The 24,119-nt window shown below is 39.6% G+C and overlaps 1 protein-coding gene across 2 annotated transcripts in view; it reads left to right on the top strand.

The window, feature by feature from the left end:
* The first annotated feature begins 1,842 nt into the window (after positions 1-1,842).
* LOC148871376 (protein SUPPRESSOR OF PPI1 LOCUS 2, chloroplastic-like) overlaps positions 1,843-24,119 on the top strand; it is a 55,136-nt gene continuing 32,859 nt past the window's right edge. Inside the window, exons 1-10 of one of the 2 annotated variants that reach the window (XM_088972481.1) lie at positions 1,924-2,200; positions 2,314-2,380; positions 2,460-2,495; positions 2,597-2,741; positions 2,891-3,049; positions 3,146-3,216; positions 3,312-3,390; positions 3,510-3,625; positions 3,723-3,870; positions 18,111-18,180. In XM_088972481.1, coding sequence (XP_088828607.1) covers positions 2,167-2,200; positions 2,314-2,380; positions 2,460-2,495; positions 2,597-2,741; positions 2,891-3,049; positions 3,146-3,216; positions 3,312-3,390; positions 3,510-3,625; positions 3,723-3,870; positions 18,111-18,180 — 925 coding nt within the window. In that variant the 5' untranslated portion in view covers positions 1,924-2,166. Of the gene's footprint in view, positions 2,201-2,313; positions 2,381-2,459; positions 2,496-2,596; positions 2,742-2,890; positions 3,050-3,145; positions 3,217-3,311; positions 3,391-3,509; positions 3,626-3,722; positions 3,871-18,110; positions 18,181-24,119 lie in introns of both variants that reach the window. The other variant, XM_088972482.1, reaches the window with a different exon arrangement.

Genomic DNA, 24,119 nt, shown 5'->3' on the forward strand with positions numbered 1-24,119 from the left:
AAAAAAAAGGCACATGTATAATATCATATATTTATCACAATGATTTAAATATCAACACGATGTGATACGCACGAAACACCATGTCTCTCTATACTTCCTAAAAAATGCAGCTATGCTGATTCGAACATAGGTCATTTGGATGCACCATTTTTCGCTACACTCTAAACCATTAAGCGAGGCTTTATCTTGTGTTACTAAATAGAATAAAATATATTTTTTATGTTGACATACAACTTAAAGAAAAAAAAAACATCTGTTTATGTTTAATAATTCTAACTATTCCAAACAATAATATTCAAAAATAGTATTTTATAAATTAATAGAACAAATAATCTATCAAGTCCATATTTATATAAAAATATGATTTTTAATATCAATAAAATTATAAAAATAAAATAATTATTTCAATATTTAAATTACACATGATATGCATTTTAAATTTTTATATATTTTTAAAATTTATTATTTAATATTTTAATTTACATTAATAAGTAATAACAACATATTTATTATTTATAAAAAATAAAAGTATTGTTTACAAAATATTGAAGAGTATAATATTAAATTGAATCTATCAAATTCACTAATCTACATTTATTTCAAGAAATTATTTTTTATTTCGAATTATTTATATAAATAAAAATATTAACAATGAAATATTTTTTTAGTAATTAAAAATTATGAATTTGTATAGGGAATGTATCTTAAAAACTTTAAAAAATTTGATATACTTTAAGTTAATATTATATTTTTGTGAATTATTAATTGGTATTTTACTTTGCATTTGATAATTTAATATTTAGCTATTTTTTTGTTAATGTTAAAAATTAAAATAATAAAATAAAAAAGTGATATAATAATTAAAATATAATATGCACATGTGTTTAGTGTCTTGGACTCTTGATTGATGCATTATAAATAAAATTATATGATATCTAGGTATCCCAATATATTAATTAAAATATTTTTTTCATATATACCATTAAAATATACATTTTCTATGTATTTATATTTTATTTAGAATATTCTGGTCTTAAATTTAGTGTTATTAATGTATTTGTGAAATTTTTATGTATTTTCCTAATGTATCCATCTGTTTTCATATTTTTCATCCACATTCATGCATTTCCAAAGCGTATCCGTATCCATATCCAAATTCTCCGATACAATATCCGAAACCGATATGTTAATCTTTGATTTATCATATTAAATATAAAGTAAGTGTGACATATTAGAATTATTTTTATACACAAAAATACAAAAAAGTTATAAAAAAATATCTATAATTCTATGTTTACACTACTATTAAAAATATGAATAAGATTGTGTAACTTTCTTTTGACTAAAATATTCAATTTTGAATTTAGTCCCTATTTAATTATGAGTTTAAATTGTAAACTAAATTATTAGTTTTCACCTCCATTAAATTCTCTCTATTTAAATCTTACATTTTTTTTGACAAATGAACAAAAAAAAAAAAGATACACTAAAAAGATTAAATATTACAAAAGAAGAATTTCACAACTCGATCCTATTATCACATATTTAGATGAAATGTTTATGTAATCAAAATTGGATTTTCAATTTGCATCTAATTAATAATAAAAGAAAAAAGATATAAAATTTATAAAAAAAAATTGAATACATTATTATTATGATTATCATTATATAAAATTATCACATTATTAGTGTATATATATTAATCAAACCAAACTCCAAACCTGTGAGCTTTCTGGTCGAATTTTTTATTGATCTAACTAACTAATCAAGCTTATCCCAAAAGTGAGCTTAATCAACTCAAGCCCGGAATCGATTAGAGCCCGATTCTTCGATTGCAGCCTTACATCGGGTCAATGTAGATGGGTTCGAAATCTTCCTTGCTGAAATCCATTCAATAGTAGATAATGGGTCCCACCAACCTACGTGCACAACATTGGCCGTAAAGCTCCCTTTGCAGGCGCAGAGAAAACAAGACTACCAAATCCCAATTTCCGAAAAACTTGAACGGTCTCCTTCGTCCTTCCGAAGCTCTCCACGCAAACCATAAGCAACGCGTGCAGATTCTCTCTCTCTGCTTGACCAACAGAGCCAATCCCTGTTCATCCGTTTGAGAATTGAAAGATTTTCGCAGTTCAAATTCCGTTTAATGGTTGCTGAAGTGATGGGATGGGAGCTCAGAAGAGCATCCATGCCGGCAAAGGTTAATACTTGCTTAAAACTTAACGTAAAGAAAAAACCATAACCACAATAAATATCACTAATTGTTACTCTTCTTATTGTTAGTTGTTCTCACGCCATTTTTTCTGTCCACAGCTAAGATTGATGTCAACATTGATTTCACTAACCAGCTGTGTGCAGCTTTGATGCTTCCTACTCTCAGGTTTTTCCTCCCTCCTCTCTCTTATTTCACTTTGGTTCTATTCCTTGCAACCCTTCACCTGGAATTTGGTTTTCTCTAGGGACAATGGAAATCCGCTTTCTCTGATTATTGGGAGGTATACTTTATACTTGAAGATGGATAGCGGATTTATCGTCATTTTTCTATTTTGTTGTTTGTTTTGATTTTGGTTTTCTGAGTTTTTTCTGTTCATTGTAGTGTTTGCATAAAACATCCCAATTTGTTTGGTGGAAGCGAGAAGCTTGACGTATCTTGGGATAAGGGACTTTATGATTCCAGTGTTTTGGTAGCTTATAGGAGGCCGAGGTCCAAATGGCTCGCTCAACATTCTTTTGTCATTCAGGTTTGCTCCTGCATATTTTTTTGGGTGTGAAACGGAAAGAATGGTGGCATGAACTGTTTCAGTTCTGGACGTTGAAAACCAAATTGGGGAGTTTGGAGTTATATTAAGTCTACATTGTTGTGTCTAATTTAAATGTTTGGCATCTCCAGCATTCAATTTCACCCGAGATTGGGGTCCATGGTTTTCCCATTGACAACTTTTCGCGCTCAGGAAGTGGAGGTGTTAATTTGTGCCGCTTCTCAGCAGGGGTGGACCTGAATGAGCCTGCAAGTTCCAAGTGGAGCTGCACAACCAGCATAAAGTTTGAGGTGGATCTCTCTTATTGTAGTCTTCATAGTTTCTTATTTCAGGTTCAACAGCAAATTCTAGTCATTAATTCATTCATTGGCTGTATTTTACATTAGCATGTTCGTCCAATCAATGATGATGGTCATTCCATATGCAGAGATCTTGATGGGTTTCCAGTGACCTGCAGGTAACTATTGGTTGCAGTGATTTGTTAATCTTCAAATTAAGCTGAAGAATTGACTATAAATTTTCTGTCTCAAATGCCTTTAACTCTTTATGCAGTGGTGGTCCACATGATAGTATGGTAGTTCTGAAGCAGGAGTCCTGTTATGCAAAGGCAAATGACTGCAGTTTCTCTCAAGTAAATTATTTGTTTTATTCATCTTAAACATGTATTTTTCACTGTAATATAAATTCCATACCCTAAAACCAAGGATAAGACATTTTTTAATTCATTAACTTTGTTGTTCTGTGGTTCAGTTGACTCTACAAATTGAACAAGGAATCCCTTTGCTATCTAAATGGCTAATTTTCAACCGATTCAAACTTGTTGCATCAAAGGGACTTCAAATTGGGCCTACATTTTTCTTAGCAAGGTGAACAGAACTTCTTTTTGGTGCATTTGGGATATAAGTATTGCCTAATTCTTGTTTACTCCTTTCTTGTTATGGTTCTAACCTTTTCCATCAACAGATTGACAGGTGGTTCCATTGTAGGGGACATGGCACCATATCAAGCATTTGCAATTGGGGGTCTTGGTAGTGTTCGAGGTTATGGTGAGGGTGCAGTTGGATCTGGTAGATCATGTCTGATAATAAACAGTGAATTGACATTGCCTTTGGTATGTGAAGCTTTATCCTTTCATTTGAGGACCCCAATTTCTGAATATGAACTCTTGTAACTTTCTCTTATTGAAACTTTAGTAGAGTTCTGATATTCTATACCTGGTTTCCTAGCAGAGCATATCTTTCTTACATCACATATCTAAGTTGCTTATGACTAGTTTTGCATGCATGTGAACATGGGAGTTGGAGTCTGACGCATGTCCAAGAGTTTGACTTAGCAAGATGAGAAAACATGTACTCGTGGACATGCCAGTGTTTTAAAACTGCAAGGTGCAATGAAAGTCTAAGAGCCTTTTAGCACCTATGACACAAGGTGAGGCAGGTGCCATTTCGAAGCAAGACATAAATTTTTGAAAAATAAAAAAAAAGAGTAATACATAAAATACAAACGTGAATTTTAAAAGAAATTAAAATGTTTGGAAAAGCCTACTGTTTCAAATTGAAATACATAATTGTGATATATAAAACATATTATAAGTGAAAATGTGGAAGTGAAAGCAAACAAATTGGATCATACCAAAGTCCTTTAAGCACTCCGCAATTCAAGTATGCGAAACTTTTAATTTGTTTATTTATCTCATGGTTGCATTATTTCAGGTAGCTAGTTTGATGTTAAACATATTGTATTCCCAACCCTAGGAGATCAGCCCTTTATCTCCATAAAGGCCTCTTTAGGCAAGCCCAAACATGTCCTTGTAAGTTGGGATAGCACCCTTGACCTAAATTTTTGGATAGTATATATAAAGGGGTTGATTTTGTGGTTTTAGTTGTAATTTATTCTATTTTAGGATTAGGGATCAGATATTGGTTGTATTATTGTTGCTTCTTCAGTGAAAATTTTACTATTTGAGATTCTATTAAGAACCAAGGCTTTAGGTATGTGAGAGGCCTTTGTTTTTCCAATTTTAAAAGTTAATAGACCATTAATAGTGTACAAACAGCAATAAAAGGTAATTTAGAAGTTGAACAACCACTACAAAGGTGTAGAACATATAAGAATCTACAAAAATAACAAAAGAGGCATATTTTAAAATGGTGTGCACCTGGGTTGAGGTGCAAGGTGCATGTCTTTTGAAAGGGATTGTGCCTAGGTTCAAGCAAGGCATATGCTTTAAAATGCATCTTTCCTATGCACCTATGTGTTCACTTTGCCTTCTAAAATGTTGGGAATTGGGATACATCTATGGGAATGTATCTACTGTTAGAATAGTTCACAGTTTTCGAATTTTAAAATTAATGGTAAAATCTTGGGATGGCAAGCATGAAAATATGGGTTTGAGTATGAGAGCAGCCACTTTGTGCAATAAAATGTCGAAGGTTAGGATCCTATCCAGTCTACCATTTTGCAGACCCTAGATAGTTGGGACCATAATGGCCTTTATTTATAGCTGCAAAAAATGCCTAAAATGTTGTCTTTATCACCAAGTAATGTTTGATATGAAAAATGACATTTATCTTGTACATTAGCTGTTCATTTATGTCAAGTACAAAAGGAGGTAAAATGGAAATTGTACATAGAAGTGTCCTTAAGAATACATAGAGTGTCAGACTTTAACAGACTAACATTGTTTGACATGGACACATCATCCATATAGGAGAGTCCACATACCACAACTTATGACTAGTAAAAAATGTTTAAGTTTTTCACGTGATTCAATTTGTTTGACATGGACACACCATCCATTTAGGCATCATCATCCTTCTTGTGTTCCTAACCAATGGCATGATAACAATTAGACCCAGAAAAAAGCGACCCAACCCAAAAAGCAAGCTAGGGTCTCCTATCTAGCAACCCGAACCAGAAGGCAGACCAATCCAACCTGAAAAAGAATCTGGATTGGGTTGGGTGACTCAGGTCTAGTCATAGTTCATCGTCAGGTCACCTATTTTCAAACCAATGTTTTCAAATTGGAGTTACTTGGACAGTTGAACCATTCAAACCATTTGAACGAGCTAGCCTGTCTAAAAGTATGAGTTGGGTCGATTCGAGCTGGAGTTAAGCCCACCTAATTTGCCTCCTCCCTATGGACCATTGATCATCAATTAGATGCAAAAAACAGTTTTCTTTTTAAGTTAGTTTACTTTTTAATCCTATTTCTATCATTAATAAGAATGACTCTTATCTATCATATTATTTTTGTTTAATATGATGAATGCATAATATTAGAGATGCACCCAAATGTTTTTTTTACAATTTTTTATATTTTTTTAATAATTTTTGTCTCCCTATCATTTTTTTAAAATTTTTATTATTTATTTATGATATCATGGGTTGATCCATTTGACATAAAAGGTTGAAACATTGACCCACCACTTGAATAGGAATGGTTTCATTTTTGGATCAATTTTAAATCTTGTATTTCATTTCCATTGAATAAAAATACTTTTATTTAGCATGCTTATTGTTGTTGATATGATAAATAGATAACATTAGAGAAGTGCTTAAAATTTTTCACAATTTTGTATACTTTTTGTATTATTTATATTTATATTTTTACTATTTAACTATGAGAACATTGGTTGACCCATTTGACGCAGATAGTTGAACTATTTACTTGCCACTTAGACAAAAGGTTGTTTATTTAATTATTTTTCATGTTGGTTTTGAACATATTAATTGTTATCAGGTGTATTATATGTACTGTACACAGGCTTAGTACCTACAGGGGTATTTTTGTAATTCTGTATACATTTTGTTATGTACGGCCAGAACAATATAAATAGATAGCTTCACTCGACTGAAGCTAAGTTTTGTTGAGGCCTTAACTCAGTTGCCTCTTATTCTTCTTTCTCTTCTCCTTCTTCTTCCTTCTTCTTTTCTCCTTCTTTTCTTCTTCTTCTTGGTCTCCTGCTCAACATGGTATCAGAGTAGGTTCATCCATGCCTCCCCTCTGCTGCGAAGGAGTTATAGTACTGATGCTCGAAGACAAGGAAGAGGAAGCTTTTCTAATGCTGCGGTTAGTCTCTAGTACCGAGTAGGGCTCTGCTACAAGTATGCTGACTGTTCAACTTCCTAGCACAGAAAAAGGGTTCGGCTACATGTATTTTTGCTGGTAACTGGGTTGCTTCGGCTAAGAGGACTGTAGAAATCCATCCTGAATGTTCAAAGGAAGGCTCTGACCTGAAGGAGAGTTCGAGTTCATGACTGAACTGCCTGTTGCAATCTGACCTGAAGGGAAGTTTGAGTTCATGACTGATGACTGTGCTGCCTATTGCTGGTACTGAGATTTTTTTTTTCTATCTTCCTGTTTATGGCTTCTTGCACGACTGTTAATGTTCCAGAATCTGAGTAGGGACTGTTCCCCTTCCTCCAATTGTATGTTGCCCTAGTTTGCACTCTAAGGGGCTGTTGTTGAACCCTAGAACTTGAGTGACTGCTCGGCTGCCCTGGAAAGTGGATATCAGCCGATTAGGTGTGGTGAATCACCACTCGTATTGCTGCTCCTACTATAACTTTTTTTTTGGGCTGAGAAGCTGTATCAAGGTTGTAAACTGTAGGTCTTTCAGACCTGGTTACACTGCATGTGCAGTTCGTATAGTGTTTTGTGGACTCCTACACAGTGTAGGTGATAAACCCTAGTATTGCAGTTGCAGTGTTTGTGCTTGGTTCTCTGTGGGGCCGAAAATCAGCAAGTGTCCTGTTGTGGACTGTTGCAGCTCTGTAAGACTGTGCTTTGTTTTTGTGTATTTTTGAACTAAGAATCACGAGTAGTGAAGATTCAGCTACATCTTGAATCTCCACAGTGCTGAATGGAATGAGTGGGAACAGATCTATCCTTCCCTATGGCTGTTGTTCCTCTTGACGGGTTAAACTATCTAGAGTGGTCAAGGGGGATCAAACTATACATAACTGCAAGGGGAAAAGTAGGCTACATAAATGGAAGAATAAAAAAACCACCTTCTGAAAATGCAGAACATGATAAATGGGATCGAGAGAATAGTATGGTTATGTCATGGCTTTTGATCTCCATGCAACCGCAAATAAGGAAGAATTTCATGTGGGCTGAAACTGCAAATGAGATATGGGATCAGGCAAAGTCCACCTATTTTGAACTTCGACACTATGCCAAAATTTATCAACTGCAAGCAGCTTCATCTACTTGTAAATAGGTGGAGAGGAGTTTATCAGTTTATTACTCTGATCTGACAACTGTTTGGAAGGAGCTGGACTATTACCAGAACATTGAGTGGAAGTGTGAGGAAGATGCAAAATTGTATAAGAAACTTGTCTCACAGGAAAGGGTGTTTGCCTTTTTACATGGTTTCAATCCTATCTATGAACCCAACAGAGTACAAATTCTAAGTTCAAAGGATTTTCCTTCAATTCAGGAGGTCTATGCTCTTGTCCAGTCTGAAGAGAGTAGAAAGAACTTGATGAACAACACCGGAGGGGATGCAATTGTGTTGGCAGCAAAGGGGGGTTCCTCTACTAGTGGTGGACCTTCTTTCAAGAGAGGAGATCTACAGAAGAAAGCAGAAGATAAGGAAAAATTGTGGTGTACTAATTGTCAGAAGCCCGACACACCAAAGATACTTGTTGGGATCTGTAGAGAAGATGGGCCGAATGGCCCATAGACTGTCATTTCATGTTATGTTATGTTTCTCTCTGTTGTGGGCCTTATTCTGGGCCCATACTCTGTAATATTCTGTTTTTTTGTATTTTCCTGCTCACTCAAGGGCCTCTCTGTAATTTGTCAAAGATTAACTTATTAATAAGATGTTTAGAGTGTTAGAGAGTGGTTAATGTTCGAACTTCTTACTCTCTAACACTCATTGCCGCCAGCTCTCTCTTCTCTTCTTCTCCTGTTTGTTCATTTTCTGGTTTGCATCTAATCTCAAACAGTTCCATACATCAAGTGGGCTGTTTTTCAACTTGGTATCAGAGCGGGCCATTGCTTGGCGTGTCCCTCATGTGGTTCTAGTTCAGCCAACTACACGAGGAGGTTCTAGGGCTGAAAGTTTACAGTCATCCGCCTAGTTCTTGGAGGTCATTGGAAGGTGCCCAAGTTTCTATACACTTGGAAAAGGGTTCGGTGACCAGGAAGAACCAGAGAGCAAGTTGTTTGGCCTGATTTGAAATCAGAGAAAAGGACTTTCGAAGTTATCTTAGAGAACAAGTGTTCGGCCTGGTTTATAGTTCAAACCAAAGACTCTCTTGCTGTAAGTCTTTTCTCAGTTCTTTGCTGAGTTATTTTTTGTTATTTGGGAGGACTGTTAAAGCATTCAAAACACCTCCATTCGGCGCACTGTTGCTGGATTGATTTCTGGGTTATTCTGGAAGTGTGGTTCGACTGTTATTGGGCTTCCAAACTGCCAAAAAAACTGATCTAAATTGAGTGGTACAAGCCTCTACTTTAGTTCAGCTGCTTCTTGGACTTAGACAAAGTGTTCTTGAAGTGATTTCTGCTTGTTAACAGTGAAGTGTTGACTGTTGCATACATAGTGTTTGTAAAAAGTCCTCTTAGGTACTGTGGACTGTTTTCTTTGTTCTCCTTGGGAAATTATTGTTGGGAACCAAGAATACATATTGTTTGGAGGCCTACTGATTGTTCCTTGAAGGCTGAATCAGAGTTTCTCCTCTTTGAAAGTGCTGCCACCGAACTTGGTTCTCACGGCTGTCAGTTCTGAACTGAGTTTGTGTGTTGTTGTGTTTGCTATTGTTTCAACTCAATCTGAGTTCTTTGAAATCAGATCACTTTTAAAGGCCTGCCGAAACCCTAATTGAAGTTGTTACATAATGGACTTCTCAGAAATTGAGAACAAGAGCACTGCTGAATATGGACATAATTTGGGAACTACAACTGCTTCCTTGTTGACTGTAACTACAGTTAAATTGGATGGAACCAATTATTTGGCCTGGTCACAATCCGTAAAAATTCATATTTGCAATAGAGGAAAGTGGGGGTTTATCTCTGGGAGCAAGAAAGCTCCCCCAGAGGAGGATCCCTCTTATGAGAAATGGGTGCAGGAGAATTACACAGTGATTGGGTGGCTTGTGAACTCAATGCAGCCACAGATTAGCCAACATTACTTGTGGATGAACTCGGCTAAAGAAATCTGGGATAGTGTTGCAGAAACTTACTCCCAGAAGTTGAATGTTGCCAGAGCTTACAAACTGAGAAGTGATGTGAAGAATCTAAGACAGGGGGAGAAGTCACTTGCAGCATACTTCTCAGCCCTAAAATCTATATGGCAAGAGATTGATTTGATAGAGGCCGTGACATGGGATACCCCTAAGGATGCTGAAACATATAGGAAATTGGTTGAAAGGAATAGGGTCTTTGAGTTCTTGATAGGGCTGAATTCTGAATATGACATTATAAAGCAAAACATCTTGTCCAAGGAAGATGTTTCATTGTCTCAAGCATATGCTTTGGTCAGTAGTGAAGAAAGCAGGAGGCAAGTGCAAGTTCAAGGGGTCAGTATCAATGATCATTTTGCAAATATGGGAATCAAACCCAAAGGGGTTACAGGAGCCCCCAGTGGCACAGGAAAGAAGGAGGTGGTGTGTGAATATTGCAAGAAGCCGAAACACACTAAGGACAAGTGCTGGAAATTGCATCCCAGTCTTGTCCCTATCCGATTCCAGAAGAAGAATGACAGTAGAAAGACAGGAAGTGCACATACAGCCACAAGTACAGATACAGAGTTTGAGTTTGCAAGTGCACAATTGGAAGCCATGAAAGCTGATTATGAGAAGTTTGGAAGGATGATCAGCCAGCTTGAAGGTGTAACTTCATCATCCAACCCTTCTGGAAGTCCAGCCACCTATGCATTTGCTCACTCAGGTATAAGGGCTTCTACTAACCATGCATCTACCTCAGGTAATCCCAAGACCCCTTAGATCATTGACTCAGGTGCTTCTGATCACATGACCAACCTTTCCACTTTGTTTGTGTCATATGATTTGCTTCCTGGTTGTGACAAAATCACCTTAGCTGATGGTTCTCTTGCCCCCATTTCTGGCAAGGGAACTGTCAAGCCTACAGGCTCTTTACTTTTATCTTCCACTCTTCATGTACCTAAGTTAAATACCAACTTGTTATCTGTAAGTAGCTTGACCAAGTCATTGAATTGTTGTGTAACATTTTTCCCTTCTCACTGTGTGTTTCAGGACTTGAAGTCTCGGAAGGTGATTGGGAGTGGCCATGAAGCGAATGGAATATACTTGCTCGACACCCCTGGCTAATGCTTTGATCATCCCAAGAATGCTGCTTTTGGTTCTACTTCTTCAGAGTGAGTCAGTCAAATTATGTTGAGTCATTGTCGGTTGGGTCATTTACCTTTTTCTGCTTTAAGTCATTTCCTTCCCAAACTGTTTAAGGGAGTCAGTGTGTCCAGTTTCAATTGTGAGTCATGTCAGTTGTCAAAGCATTGTAGAAAAAATTACCCTGTGAGCAATAAAAGATCCTCTTTTCTTTTTCATATTGTACACTTTGATGTGTGGGGGCCTTACCACTTATCCTCTATGGGGGGCTACAAATACTTTATCCTGTTCATTGATGACTTTTCTAGATTCACTTGGATATACTTAATGAAATCCCGAGACGAAGTCCCGAGACTTGTGAGGCAATTTCATGAGCTTGTTTTGACTCAATTTGGTACCAGAATTAAGGTTTTCAGATCTGACAATGCAAAAGAGTATTTTGAGAAGAGCTTATCCTTGTATCTCTCTGACATGGGGGTTATTCACCAAAGCTCCTGTGTTAGAACCCCTGAACAAAATGGAGTTGCTGAGAGAAAAAATAGACATATTGTTGAAGTTGCAAGGAGCCTTTTATTTGCCTCACATGTTCCCACAAGATTTTGGTGTGATGCTGTACTTACTGCTATCTATCTCATAAACCGTATGCCATCCAGGGTTTTAGGGTTTAAATCCCCCTTCATTCTTCTTCATCCAGATAAGGATCTCTTCCCAATTCCTCTTCGTGTGTTTGGTTGTACCTGTTATGTTCACATTCTAAGTGTGCAGAGACACAAGTTTGAACTAAAAGCCCACAAATGCATCTTCCTCGGTTACTCCCCCACACAAAAGGGTTATTGTTGTTTTGATCCAAAGACTGGCACCAGACATGTCTCTATGGATGTTACCTTTGATGAACTTTCTCCTTTTTATGGTTCCTCTCAGGAAGGACATTGTCAACAGGGGGAGAGTCTGTCACAAGTTTTTGCTCTTCCCCTTCCTGTCCCAGTTCAGTCTCTTGACAAATCTGTATCCTCACAAAATGAATCAAAGGAGGATCAGCCACTTCATTCCTCTTGTCCTAGTGCTCCTATTTCTTTACCTCCTCGTCCTACCCATAATCCCAAAGTGTATCAAAGGCAGAGATCCAGGAATGAGCAAGTGGTTTCCCTTACAACAGATGAGGCTCATACCCTCCCAATCACAGATGAGATAATAGGTATTGCTTCAGCTCCCTTGGAATCCCCCTTCCCAGATCTTGATGTCCCCATTGCTATTAGGAAAGGAAAGCGGAAGTGTACTGCACACTGCATTTCCAAACACCTTTCTTATGACCTACTTTCCCCTTCATATTGTGCCTACCTCTCTTCAGTTGCTTCTAACCCCATTCCTAGGTCTGTATCAGAAGCTCTTGGGATTCCAGAATGGAGAGATGCCATGCAGGCTGAAATGGATGCTCTACATGAAAATGGTACTTGGGAGGTGGTGGATTTGCCTGAAGGGAAGGATCCAGTTGGATGCAAGTGGGTTTTTACCATTAAATACAGGGCAGATGGGACTATTGAGAGGTACAAGGCCAGACTTGTTGCAAAGGGCTACACACAGACATATGGGATTGACTATCTGGAGACTTTTGCCCCTGTTGCTAAGATGACATCTGTGAGGGTTCTTTTATCTCTGGCAGCTCACTTTGATTGGCCTCTCTATCAGTTAGATGTAAAGAATGCATTTCTGAATGGTGACTTACATGAGGAGGTCTACATGTGTCTTCCTCCAGGAATGTATGGGAAAGATATGCAAGGAAAGGTATGTAAACTGAAGAAATCTCTTTATGGCCTCAAACAATCTCCTAGAGCCTGGTTTGAGAGATTTAGAGCTGCACTTGTTAAATTCGGCTATGTTCAGACACAGTCAGATCATACTCTTTTTGTGAAGAAAAGTGGGTCTCTAGCAGTGTATCTCATTGTGTATGTTGATGACATTATAGTGACTGGTGATGATGCCTCTGGCATTCTGGGCCTTAAGTCTTTCCTCCGTACAGAATTTGAGATTAAGGATCTGGGGGAGTTGAGATATTTCCTTGGCATAGAAGTTGCCAGATCCAGGGATGGGATTCTTATTTCCCAGAGGAAATATGTCCTTGATTTGTTGTCTGAAACTGGAAAATTGGGTGCAAGACCAGCTGCAACTCCTATTGATATGAGTCACAAACTTTCAGCTTCGGATGGAACTTTGTTGGAAGACAAAGGGGTCTTTCAGAGACTTCTTGGGAAGCTTTTGTACCTGTGCATGACTAGGCCAGATATCGCGTATGTTGTCAGTTGCATTAGCCAGTTCATGCATGCTCCTAGAGATACCCATATGGCAGCAGCAGAACGGATTTTGTGCTATCTGAAAGGCTCTCCAGGAAAAGGAATTCTATTTGCCAAACATGGTCATCTGAAACTTGAAGCCTATACTGATGCTAATTGGGCTGGAAATATTGATGATAGAAGATCTACTTCAGGGTATTGCAGTCTGGTGGCTGGTAATGTTGTCTCTTGGAGGAGTAAGAAACAAACAGTTGTGGCTCGATCCTCCGCAGAAGCAGAATATAGAGCCATGGCACATGGAGTCTCGGAATTATTGTGGCTAAGGTCCTTAATGGAAGAACTTGGGGTAGATCATGACAAACCCATGATGTTGTACTGTGATAATCAGGCTGCCATCAACATTGCTCACAACCCGGTACAACATGATGGAACCAAACATATTGAGGTTGATAGACACTTTATTCGTGAAAGAGTCTCCTCCGGTGAAGTGTGTCTTCCATTCATTACTTCTGAAGGACAACTGGCAGATTTTCTCACCAAGGGCATTTCCAAGGCAAGGCTTCAACATGACACTGGCAAGCTGGGCATGATTAACATCTATGCTCAGCTTGAGGGGGAGTGTAGAGAAGATGGGCCGAATGGCCCATAGACTGTCATTTCATGTTATGTTATGTTTCTCTCTGTTGTGGGCCTTATTCTGGGCCCATACTCTGTAATATTCTGTTTTTTTGTATTTTCCTGCTCACTCAAGGGCCTCTTTGTAATTTGTCAAAGATTAACTTATTAATAAGATGTTTAGAGTGTTAGAGAGTGGTTAATGTTCGAACTTCTTACTCTCTAACACTCATTGCCGCCAGCTCTCTAACACTCAAGTGGGCTGTTTTTCAACTGGATCTCCATGGGAAACCGAAGTGGGCTCAGGATTTACCTAAGAAGCAAGGTTCATATGGTATTAGAAGACCCGAGCAGCAAGGTACCAAGAAACACCACATGGCCAATATGGTTACTCGGGAGAATCAGCCCTCCACCTCCACTGTGACTCAACCACCACATGGCCAACATAACTACTCTGGATCCGATCCAAGAGAAGATATTGTCAACTCCTTCCATGACCATTTGGACCTTTATGGTAGAACAATTCGCCAAATGGATGATCCTCCCACCACCTCTTTTGCATCCACATTAGGTAATCTTGCCATAGCTTTCCATGTTGCTTCTCACGACCTTGACTCTCTATGGATCATTGATTCTGGAGCGTCAAAACACATGACTGGTATGTCCTCTTTCTTCCAAACTTATCACCCCATTTCCAGAAGAGATAAAGTGAGACTATTTGAGAGGACAGGTCAGCATTGACCTACAGTTGTCTTAACACATCAACAGGATCACACGATCCAAGACAACTAGGGTTACACAGGTTCGATAGCATTCAGCTGCCCTAGATTCATAGGGTTTTCACTCGGCCCATGATCAAGGAGAGTAAAGAGGAGGAAAATAGAGGAAGAACTGTACCAGTCGTAGCTATTTTGTAGTCCAGAATCAGATTTCCTTTCTACTAGCCTGTTACACTAATCAGTAGGGTTGATCGATCTTCTCTTGACAGTAGGGTTGATCGGTCTGCTCTCTTTTAATCAGTATTCCTGCTCTGATACCATCTTGGCAGTGTAGCCGGCCAGAGATAGGTGAAAGAGGAGAGAAGAGAAGAGAAGTGAAAAGAGAGAGTTTGCAATGCAACAGTACTGGCGGCGCCAGTGTTTATTTAATATATATAGGGCGACAGAAATAACAAGGGAAAAGACCCTTGTGCCCCTGAGTACAATAACAGACATAACATAAATAAAAAAATGAAATAAAAAACACTTTAATTAGACAAACAGGCCCTAACAACTGCAACTAAGTTATTCTAACATTATTCCAACAGATGTAAATGGGTGTTCACTGTTAAGCATGGGGCTGATGGAACCGTGGAGAGGTATAAAGCTCGCTTAGTGGCAAAAGGTTTCACTCAAGTATATGGGGTTGATTATGCAGAAACCTTTGCACCTGTTGCCAAAATGAACTCTATTAGAGTCCTATTCTCTCTTGCTGCCAATCTGAATTGGGGTCTACATCAGCTCGACATCAAGAATGCCTTCTTGAATGGTGACTTTGAAGAGGAAGTTTATATGGTTCAACCCCTCGGTTTTTTGGCTCAAGGAAGTGAACAAAAGGTGTGCAAGTTGAAGAAGTCTTTATATGGGCTGAAGCAATCACCAAGGGCTTGGTTTAGCAGATTTCATACTGCAGTCCAGAAGAGGGGATACAAGCAATGTCAGTCAGATCACACACTGTTTGTAAAAAGAGTAGAAGGTAAAATGGCTGCCCTAATAGTATACGTGGATGACATAATTGTTACTGGTGATTGGGAGGATGAAATTCAAAGTTTGAAGGGCTTCCTTGCCACTCAGTTCGAGGTGAAAGATCTAGGTCCCACCAAATACTTCCTTGGGATTGAGGTTGCCCGGTCAAAAAGGGGTATCTTCATCTCTCAAAGGAAATATGTCCTAGATTTGCTTAAGGACACTAGAAAGATTGGGGTTAAACCAACTGACTCTCCCATTGATCCCAACCATAAGTTAAGTGACAGTCAAGGTGAACCACTTAAGGATGTGAAGCAATTTCAGAGGCTTGTAGGGAGATTGTTGTATCTTTCTATGACTCATCCAGACATAGCATATGCTGTTGGTGTCCTCAGTCAGTTCATGCATGCACCTAGGTCCACCCACCTTGAAGCAGCAGAGAGAGTATTACGGTATCTTAAGAAGTTCTCGGGTGCTGGTTTATTATTCCAAAAACATGGACACTTGAGGGTTGAAATTTACACAGATGCGGATTGGGCTGGATCTCAAAGTGACAGAAGGTCTACTAGTGGTTACTCCACCTTTGTAGGAGGGAACCTGGTTACTTGGACGAGTAAGAAGCAAATTGTGGTAGCTGGATCCAGTGCTGAAGCTGAGTACCATGCAATAGCACACGGAGTAGCCGAAGGTATGTGGATAAAGAATCTATTGGGATAGTTGGGTTTTCTAGTTGGTAAACCCATGACTCTACTCTGTGACAACAAGGCATCTATCAGTATTGCTGCCAACCCGGTACTACATGATAGAACAAAACACATTGAAGTTGACAAGCATTTTATCAGATAGAAAATCATCACAGGTGAAGTATGCACTCCATACATCAGCTCTGAAGACCATCTTGCAGACTTATTTACAAAAGGGCTAAACTATTCTAGACATCAAGGTCTCTGTGACAAGTTGGGCATGATTGATATCTATGCCCCAACTTGAGGGGGAGTGTTATCAGGTGTATAATATGTACTGTACACAGGCTTAGTACCCGTAGGGGTATTTTCGTATTTCTGTATACATTTTGTTATGTACGGCCAGAACAATATAAATAGATAGCTTCACTCGACTGAAGCTAAGTTTTGTTGAGGCCTTAACTCAGTTGCCTCTTATTCTTCTTCCTCTTCTCCTTCTTCTTCCTTCTTCTTTTCTCCTTTTCTTCTTCTTCTTGGTCTCCTGCTCAACATTAATGAAGTGGAAAGTAATAGTACTTTAAATTGCATTTTTTGCCCACACAGTTAAAGAGGGACTAAATTCATAAATAGGGGTGTTTTAGTCAAGAAAAGTCAACAAAGCTAATTTATTTAATGTGCCTTAAATATAAAATTTAATGAAAGGAAATGGGAGTTAATACTTTAAATATAGGAGGACTTAATGACGGGGAATATAATGAATTTAGTAAAAGTAGTAGTTCTAATTATGTTTTTTGCCTTCATAATATGGGGAGACCAAGTTCAAAAAATAAGGGTATTTTAGTTAAAAAAAAAATCCAGAATCTAGACCTCATTCACACTTTTAATAGTAGTATAGATATAGGTGTATCATTTATAGGATGGGATGGGTCGGGTTGGATTGGGTTGGTTTCAGAATCCCGTGTTAGTTGGGTCAGGTCAGGTTGAAGTGTTTTCAGGTCAAGCTAGGGATGCAAACGGATCGGATCGGATTCGAATCAGGGTATATTCAAATCCAATCCAAAGATCTGATCAGATCTTTCGAATCCTATCGGATCTTCAGATCTGATTTGATCTAACTTGTTTTCTTTAAAAAAATAATAAATTATTAAAAGAAAAAAATAAAATATACCAATTTAAAGAAAGAAAAAACAAAAATACAAGTATTTTTAATTATTTTTGTCATATATATATATATATATATGATCTGAATCCGATCCGATCTGAAGATCCAACCAGGGGTGATCCGAATTCGACCAAATAGGATTGGATCATGATCCAATCCATTTGCACCCGTAGGTCAAGCCAAACCTGGCCCATTGACTTCCCTAGATGTAGGTACTGATAAAAAATGGTCAATGAAGATGTAGGGTCTCATGCACTTGTCCTAATGTAAATTTATGTTCCTTTTCCTTTTTCTTGGAACAGATTATCCTTGTTGCACAAGCAGGGGATTGACACCTTGTCATTTTCTCCAATTGAATGATTTGTATCCGCAGTTATAAGTTTGTTAAAAGGTGGCTATGATTTGTTTTTATTGTTATTGCTGCAATGATTGAAATCTATTTAATTCCGAACTTTATCTGCAACTTTTTGATACAATCTTTTTTTTTTTTTTTCTTGTTTTCTAATGTTTGTTTGTATATTGCAAATACTGATAGCATTCATGCTTGTTATACTCAGAGCAAGGTGTTGGAAGGTTCCCTTTTCATGGACTGCGGAACAGACTTGGGCTCTGGTCATCATGTACCTGGTGAGTTGCAGAATATTCAGTCTCTCAGAATTGAACTTTTCTTTTTTGTCTAAATCCATATATTATTATTTCTCTTTTTGGAAAAGGAAGGTGTAAGTGCATTGCTGTATGCGAAAATGTGGGTTAGTACAAGTACACTCCTGTACAACTAGCTACTATACAATTGGAACCATATTTTACTAATAGTCATGCTAGGAATAAGATGTTAGGCAAGTACAGAGATTCACAAGAATGGTAGGATGTTAGCAACCTGCCTAACTCAGGGCTCTTCTAGGGAGCCAACCTCCTGAATTCGTTGGAATGAGAGAGAGAGAGAGAGATTAATGCCGAAAGAATTACCCTCATATTACTCTTTGTGCTTCACTACTTATATTGTTTACAATCTTTGATTTCTTTCTGTTACAACTGTTGCAAGTGGACGATTAGTTGTGCTGATGTGGCCTCCTCTTGTAAAACTGATTAACTGCTTTTTGTTAGTCTGTTCCAGTAGTCTTTACAATCCCCCCTCCTTTAGAGCGACCTTACCCTCAAGGTCTAATGTGGGAAAATTTGATTGCAGATCTAAGTAGGATTCCCAGGTTGCATCCTCTTCTGGGAGTTTAGACCAAACAACTAATGCTTTTGGTATGACTCTTCCACCCCGGCACACCCATCTGAAATCAATGATGCGGGCTGACTCAGTCTGCACTTGTCCTTCTTCTGAAAATGTGGGAAGGGTCACACTTGTAATGACTCCTGACTTCGGCCCTTTTTTCAGTAAGGAGATATGGAATACAGCGTGCAGTTTTGATGTTGCCGGAAGGTCCAGCTTGTAGGCCACTGACCCTATTCTCTCAAGGATTTTAAATGGTCCAAAATAGCATGGGCTGAGTTTGTTCTACTGTCGGCTTGCAACTGAAATCTGTCCGAAAGGTTGTAATTTGAGAAACACCCAATCATCGACTTAATATTGGACATTCTTGTGATGTTTATCATATGTGTGCTTCATCCATTGCTGTGCCTGTAAGAGATGATGTCTTAGTTCCTTTAACACCTCATCTCATTGCGTCAGCTGTTCTTCTAAGGCCGCTACTGTGGTGGTCCCTTTTTCATAAGGAAGTAGAGGGGGATGGTCCTGACCATATAGAGCTCTGAAGGGTGTCATCCCAGTGGCGCTATGGAAAGTGGTGTTGTACCACCATTCAGCCCAGTGGCTTCACCTATTGTCTTGTCGATTTCCCGCGCAGCATCTCAAATATGTTTCGAGACTCTTGTTAACCGCCTCTGTCTGTCCATCAGATTAGGGGCCCGTGCAGGCGAAAAAGCTCAGCCCAGAAGCGGGTCATAAAAATAGGGTCCCTGTCTAATACAATTGAGCTGGTGAGCCCATGTAGGCGCACAGTTTCCTGGAGGAACAATTCAGCAACTGTGACTGCTGTAAATGGGTGTGGTAGAGGTAGGAAATGACTGTATTTCGTCAATCTATCCACTATCACAAGGATAACTGTTTTGCCGGCAGAAACGGGCAATCCTGTGATGAAATCCATTGATATATCATCCTAGACTTGGTTTGGTATTGGGAGTGATTGCAAGAGGCCTTCTGGTGTTGTAGTGGCCGACTTGTTTTGTTGGCATACTGCACACCTGGCTATGAAGTTCTGGATAGATGTACGCATGCCTTTCCAATGGAATTGTGTGGCGATGCGTTTTTGTGTTCGTAGGATGCTGGAGTGGCCACCTATGGGTGAGGCATGGAATAATTCCAGGAGCTTCCTGAGATGAGCAGAATCTGCCGGAATTTCTAGGCGTCCTTTGAAGAAGAGTAGATCATTCTTGAGGGATTTGCCAATACTTGGGCCTTCAACTGTTGTAACTCCCTATGGGATTGGGCTTCTTTTTGAAGTAGATCTAGGAGTGGAGAAGTTGGGGAAGATACTAGTAACTGAAATGACTGTGGGTGCCGTGAGAGGGCGTCAGCCACTCGGTTAGCAGCCCTTGCTTTGTACTCAATTATGTAGTCATACCCAGTAGCTTGGATATCCATCGTTGTTGTTCCGAGGATAGGACTGATTGATCCAATAAGAACTCCAAACTTTGATGGTTGGTCCGAATTATGAACCGTCTACCAAGCAAGTAGGATTGCCAACGTTGGATTGCTAAGACCACTGCTATTAATTCTCGTTCATAAACTGATTTGGCCCACTTTTGTGATGTTAAGGCCTTGCTGAAAAAGGCTAGTGGTCACCCCTCTTGCATGAGAACAGCCCCAACACCTTGATCGGAGGCATCACACTCAATGATGAAGTCTTTTGTGAAATCGGGCAATGGTAATGTTGCAGGGCTCGCAATTGCCTGTCTCAACTGCTCAAAAGCTTGGTGGGCCTGGGTTGACCAGTAAAAAGCGCCTTGTTTCTGCAATTGGGTCAACGGGGTAGCTATTAGGTCGTAGTTTTTGATGAAGCGGCAGTAGTACACAGTTAGGCCCAAGAAGACCCTCAACTCTTTCACACTTTTGGGTTGCGGCCAGCCCATTATACTAGAGATTTTATCTGGGTCGGCCGCTAGTTCCATTCTCTACAACATGTCCCAAGTAGTGAACTTGGTTTTGTCCAAAGGAGCACTTGGGCTCTTTAGCGAACAAACTGGTGGGCCTCAAGTGTTGCAAGGGTGACCTGTAGATGATTCAGATGTTCCTCCCAATTGGGGCTATAGACCAATATGTCATCAAAGAAAACAAGGATGAACTTAGGTAAATATGGCCGGGATATGTCATTCATTAATTCTTGAAATGTGGCTGGAGCATTGGTCAGCTCAAATGGCATGACTAGGAACTCATAGTGGTCGTCATGTGTCCTGAAAGCCGTTTTGTGTACATCCTCCTTATGTACCCTTATTTGATGATACCCAACCCGTAAATCTAATTTTGAGAATATGGTGGCTTGACTGAGTTCATCAAGCAGCTCATCAATGATCGGTATTGGAAATCGGTCTTTAATGGTGATATTGTTAAGGGCTCTGTAATTAATACAAAATCACCACATCCCATCCTTTTTTTTGACTAATAATACCGGTGAAGAGAATGGGCTGTGACTGGGCTGTATTATCCCTTGCTGAAGCATATCTTGAACTTGCTTCTTGATTTCAAATTTTTGAAAGTAAGGGTATCGGTAGGGTCTTACATTGGTTGGGGCAGCTCCCGGCATGAGGGGGATGCGGTGGTCATGCTCCTAGTGTGGTGGAAGTTCTTGGGGTTCTTCGAACACGCTGCCATATTGCTAAAGGAGTTGTTGTAGGCGGCTTTGGAAGTCTCTAGGCCCATTTGGGCTGCTGTTAGCTAAAGATGGGCTGGTCCAATTTGAGTCCATGTGCATGAATATGGGCTGATCCAGATCTCCTATTTGCTTTGTTAATGTTGCAAGACTGATGGGCCTTGGACCCTTGCATGTTTGCCCTTGTAGATGGACTGTATAGTTCCCAGATGTGAAGTCCATGGTGAGACGGGCCCAGTCACAGATCACGGGCCCTAGATGTCTTAACCATTGAATGCCTAGCACCATGTCCGCTCCACTGAGATGAAGAGGATATAAGTCCATCGCAAACTGGTGACCCTGAACCTTTAGTGGTAAGCCCATGCAAATGCTATTGTAGGATAGGCTATTACCGTTGGCCACATGAACCGTAAAAGCCATTGTTGGTTGAACTGGGAGTCCCATTTTATCCACCAAGACTTGAGTTATGAAGTTAAGGGAACTGCCACTGTCTATGAGGATTGACACTTGGCGTCCCTGGATTAGCCCTGCAACTCTCATTGTTTGAGGGGACGCAAGTCCCGTAAGGGCTTGTAGAGATATTTCAGGTGTGCCATTGGGTTGTATTTCCCACCCTTGGTTAGATTCCCCGCAACCGGTGAGGTTGTCTTCCTCTTTGGCATCTATTTGGAGGAGAAAATGCTTGTTTCTTGCACCGATGGCCTGACCCGAATTTCTCTTCGCAGTTGTAACAGAGTCCTTTGTCTTTGCGGGCTTGCATCTCTGCCCAGGTCAGTCGTTTGAGAGGAACCAATGGGCCTGGGCCCAGTATTCCTTCCTCCTTGACTGGTGCTGTCGTCCTGGTTCCTGGACCCCATGACCGTTGCACCTTTCTTGCTAGAGTGAATTTATCCTCATACAATCTTGCTAGCGCTGCCACATTTACGACTGAAGTGGGCTGCATCGCCTTCACTTCTAGTTGCAGTTCTTTTAGGCCGTTGACGAAGCTTCCCACCAACGCCTTCTCCGTTCACCCTTGGACTCTCACGGCCAACTTTTCGAACTCCATCTGGTAATCTTTAATTGATCCCACCTGCCGTAGCTTTGCCAAACTCTCATCATGATTTTCGAACCCAGACGATCCAAAACGGATAGTCATGGCATCAGTGAAGTTTCCCCAAGTTTGACGAGGGTGCCCCCGTCGGTACCATTGAAACCAGAGGATAGCTTCCCCTTCAAGATGCGTAGAAGCCAGAGCTACCTTGTCTTGCCCAAGTGTCTCATGGTAATCAAAATACCGTTCAGCTCTGAGAATCCAGGGAGTTGGGTCACCGCCTGAGAAGATGGGGAAATCGATTTTGGCTACTCTTGTTGCCGCCGCCCTGTTCTGCGGTTGTTTTCATTGCTGCGCTCTTCTTGGCTTCCTTTGTCGTTGTTCGTGGCCCCCTGCTCCAACCGATTGAGGAGAGCAGTGAAACCTTCCTTCATTTCATTGAGATCTGAAGACATTCGGTGGATCTCTACCTCCATCTGATCCACTCGGGTGTCTATTGACGTGTTTCTTGTGTTGGTCATGCTGGCTCTGATACCAACTTGTTAGAAACCTGCCTAACTCAGGGCTCTACAAGGGAGCCAACCTCCTGAATTCGTTGAAAGGAGCGAGCGAGCGAGCGAGAGAGAGAGAGAGAGAGAGAGAGAGAGATTAATGCCGAAAGAATTACCCTCTTATTACTCTTTGTGCTTCACTACTTATACTGTTCACAATCTTTGATTTCTTTCTGTTACAGCTGTTTCAAGTGGACGATTAGTTGTGTTGACATGGCCACCTCTTGTAAAACTAATTAACTCCTTTCTGTTGGTCTGTTCCAGTAGTCTTTACATAGGAGGCATGGTTCATTATTAATGACTGAATGGTATGTTGTACAATCATTATGGATGACTGAAACCTTTAAAATATCAAAACTCTTTAAACTATGTGTAATTGGGACCCTGAAAATCAATAGGTATCGGCTGATACACATCAATACATTTTAATATTTTGAACCTTGGTAGGAAGCACGAGGTATGTCCCTGAACTCATTGTGAAAGAGATCCTAGAGCATACGGTGCCCACCAATCTCCTTAAAATTATTTTTGACTAGAATATCCTGGAATTTCTTTATGCTCATATGACCCAGATTGTACCTAGGGGAATAATGCTCCATTTGATCTTCCCTATCTTGCTAACTTTCTTGCTTATCCAAGTCTCAAGGGTGCCTTTAATTGACCTGGGGAAATGTCCACTTGATGCCAAAAATTTCCACAAAGGTGCCCACAAGATGGTGCTGAACTTACAATGTAAGAGATGGTTTGTAGATTTCTCAGCTCCTGAACTTCCACAAAGGTTCATTCCTATGGTGGCTAAAGGTGCAATGTAGACCATAAATGCAACCTCTGTTGGTGCTAGAGGGTCCCATATCAGTGTTCTTGGATACTCTCCTCTATCATGAGACCAAGTTATTTAAAAAGGAACAAGAAACAATGATGTAGGAGCATGTGGGGCCCACATATAACCACACTAGCAGCTGGTTCCTTGGGGGTGGAGTTAGTTATTCATCTTTGTTTTCTTATTTTCTTGAGTTACTAGTGGGGACTCGTACGATGCGTGGGATTTGTCAAGTGAAAGCGAAACCACAAAAACTGATAACTATTATAAGGAATGTAGTGTTGTTT

This window comes from Nelumbo lutea, chromosome 2 (assembly GCF_056320005.1).
Source record: "Nelumbo lutea isolate HS-2025 chromosome 2, American lotus-T2T, whole genome shotgun sequence".
Classification (NCBI taxonomy): Eukaryota; Viridiplantae; Streptophyta; class Magnoliopsida; order Proteales; family Nelumbonaceae; genus Nelumbo; species Nelumbo lutea.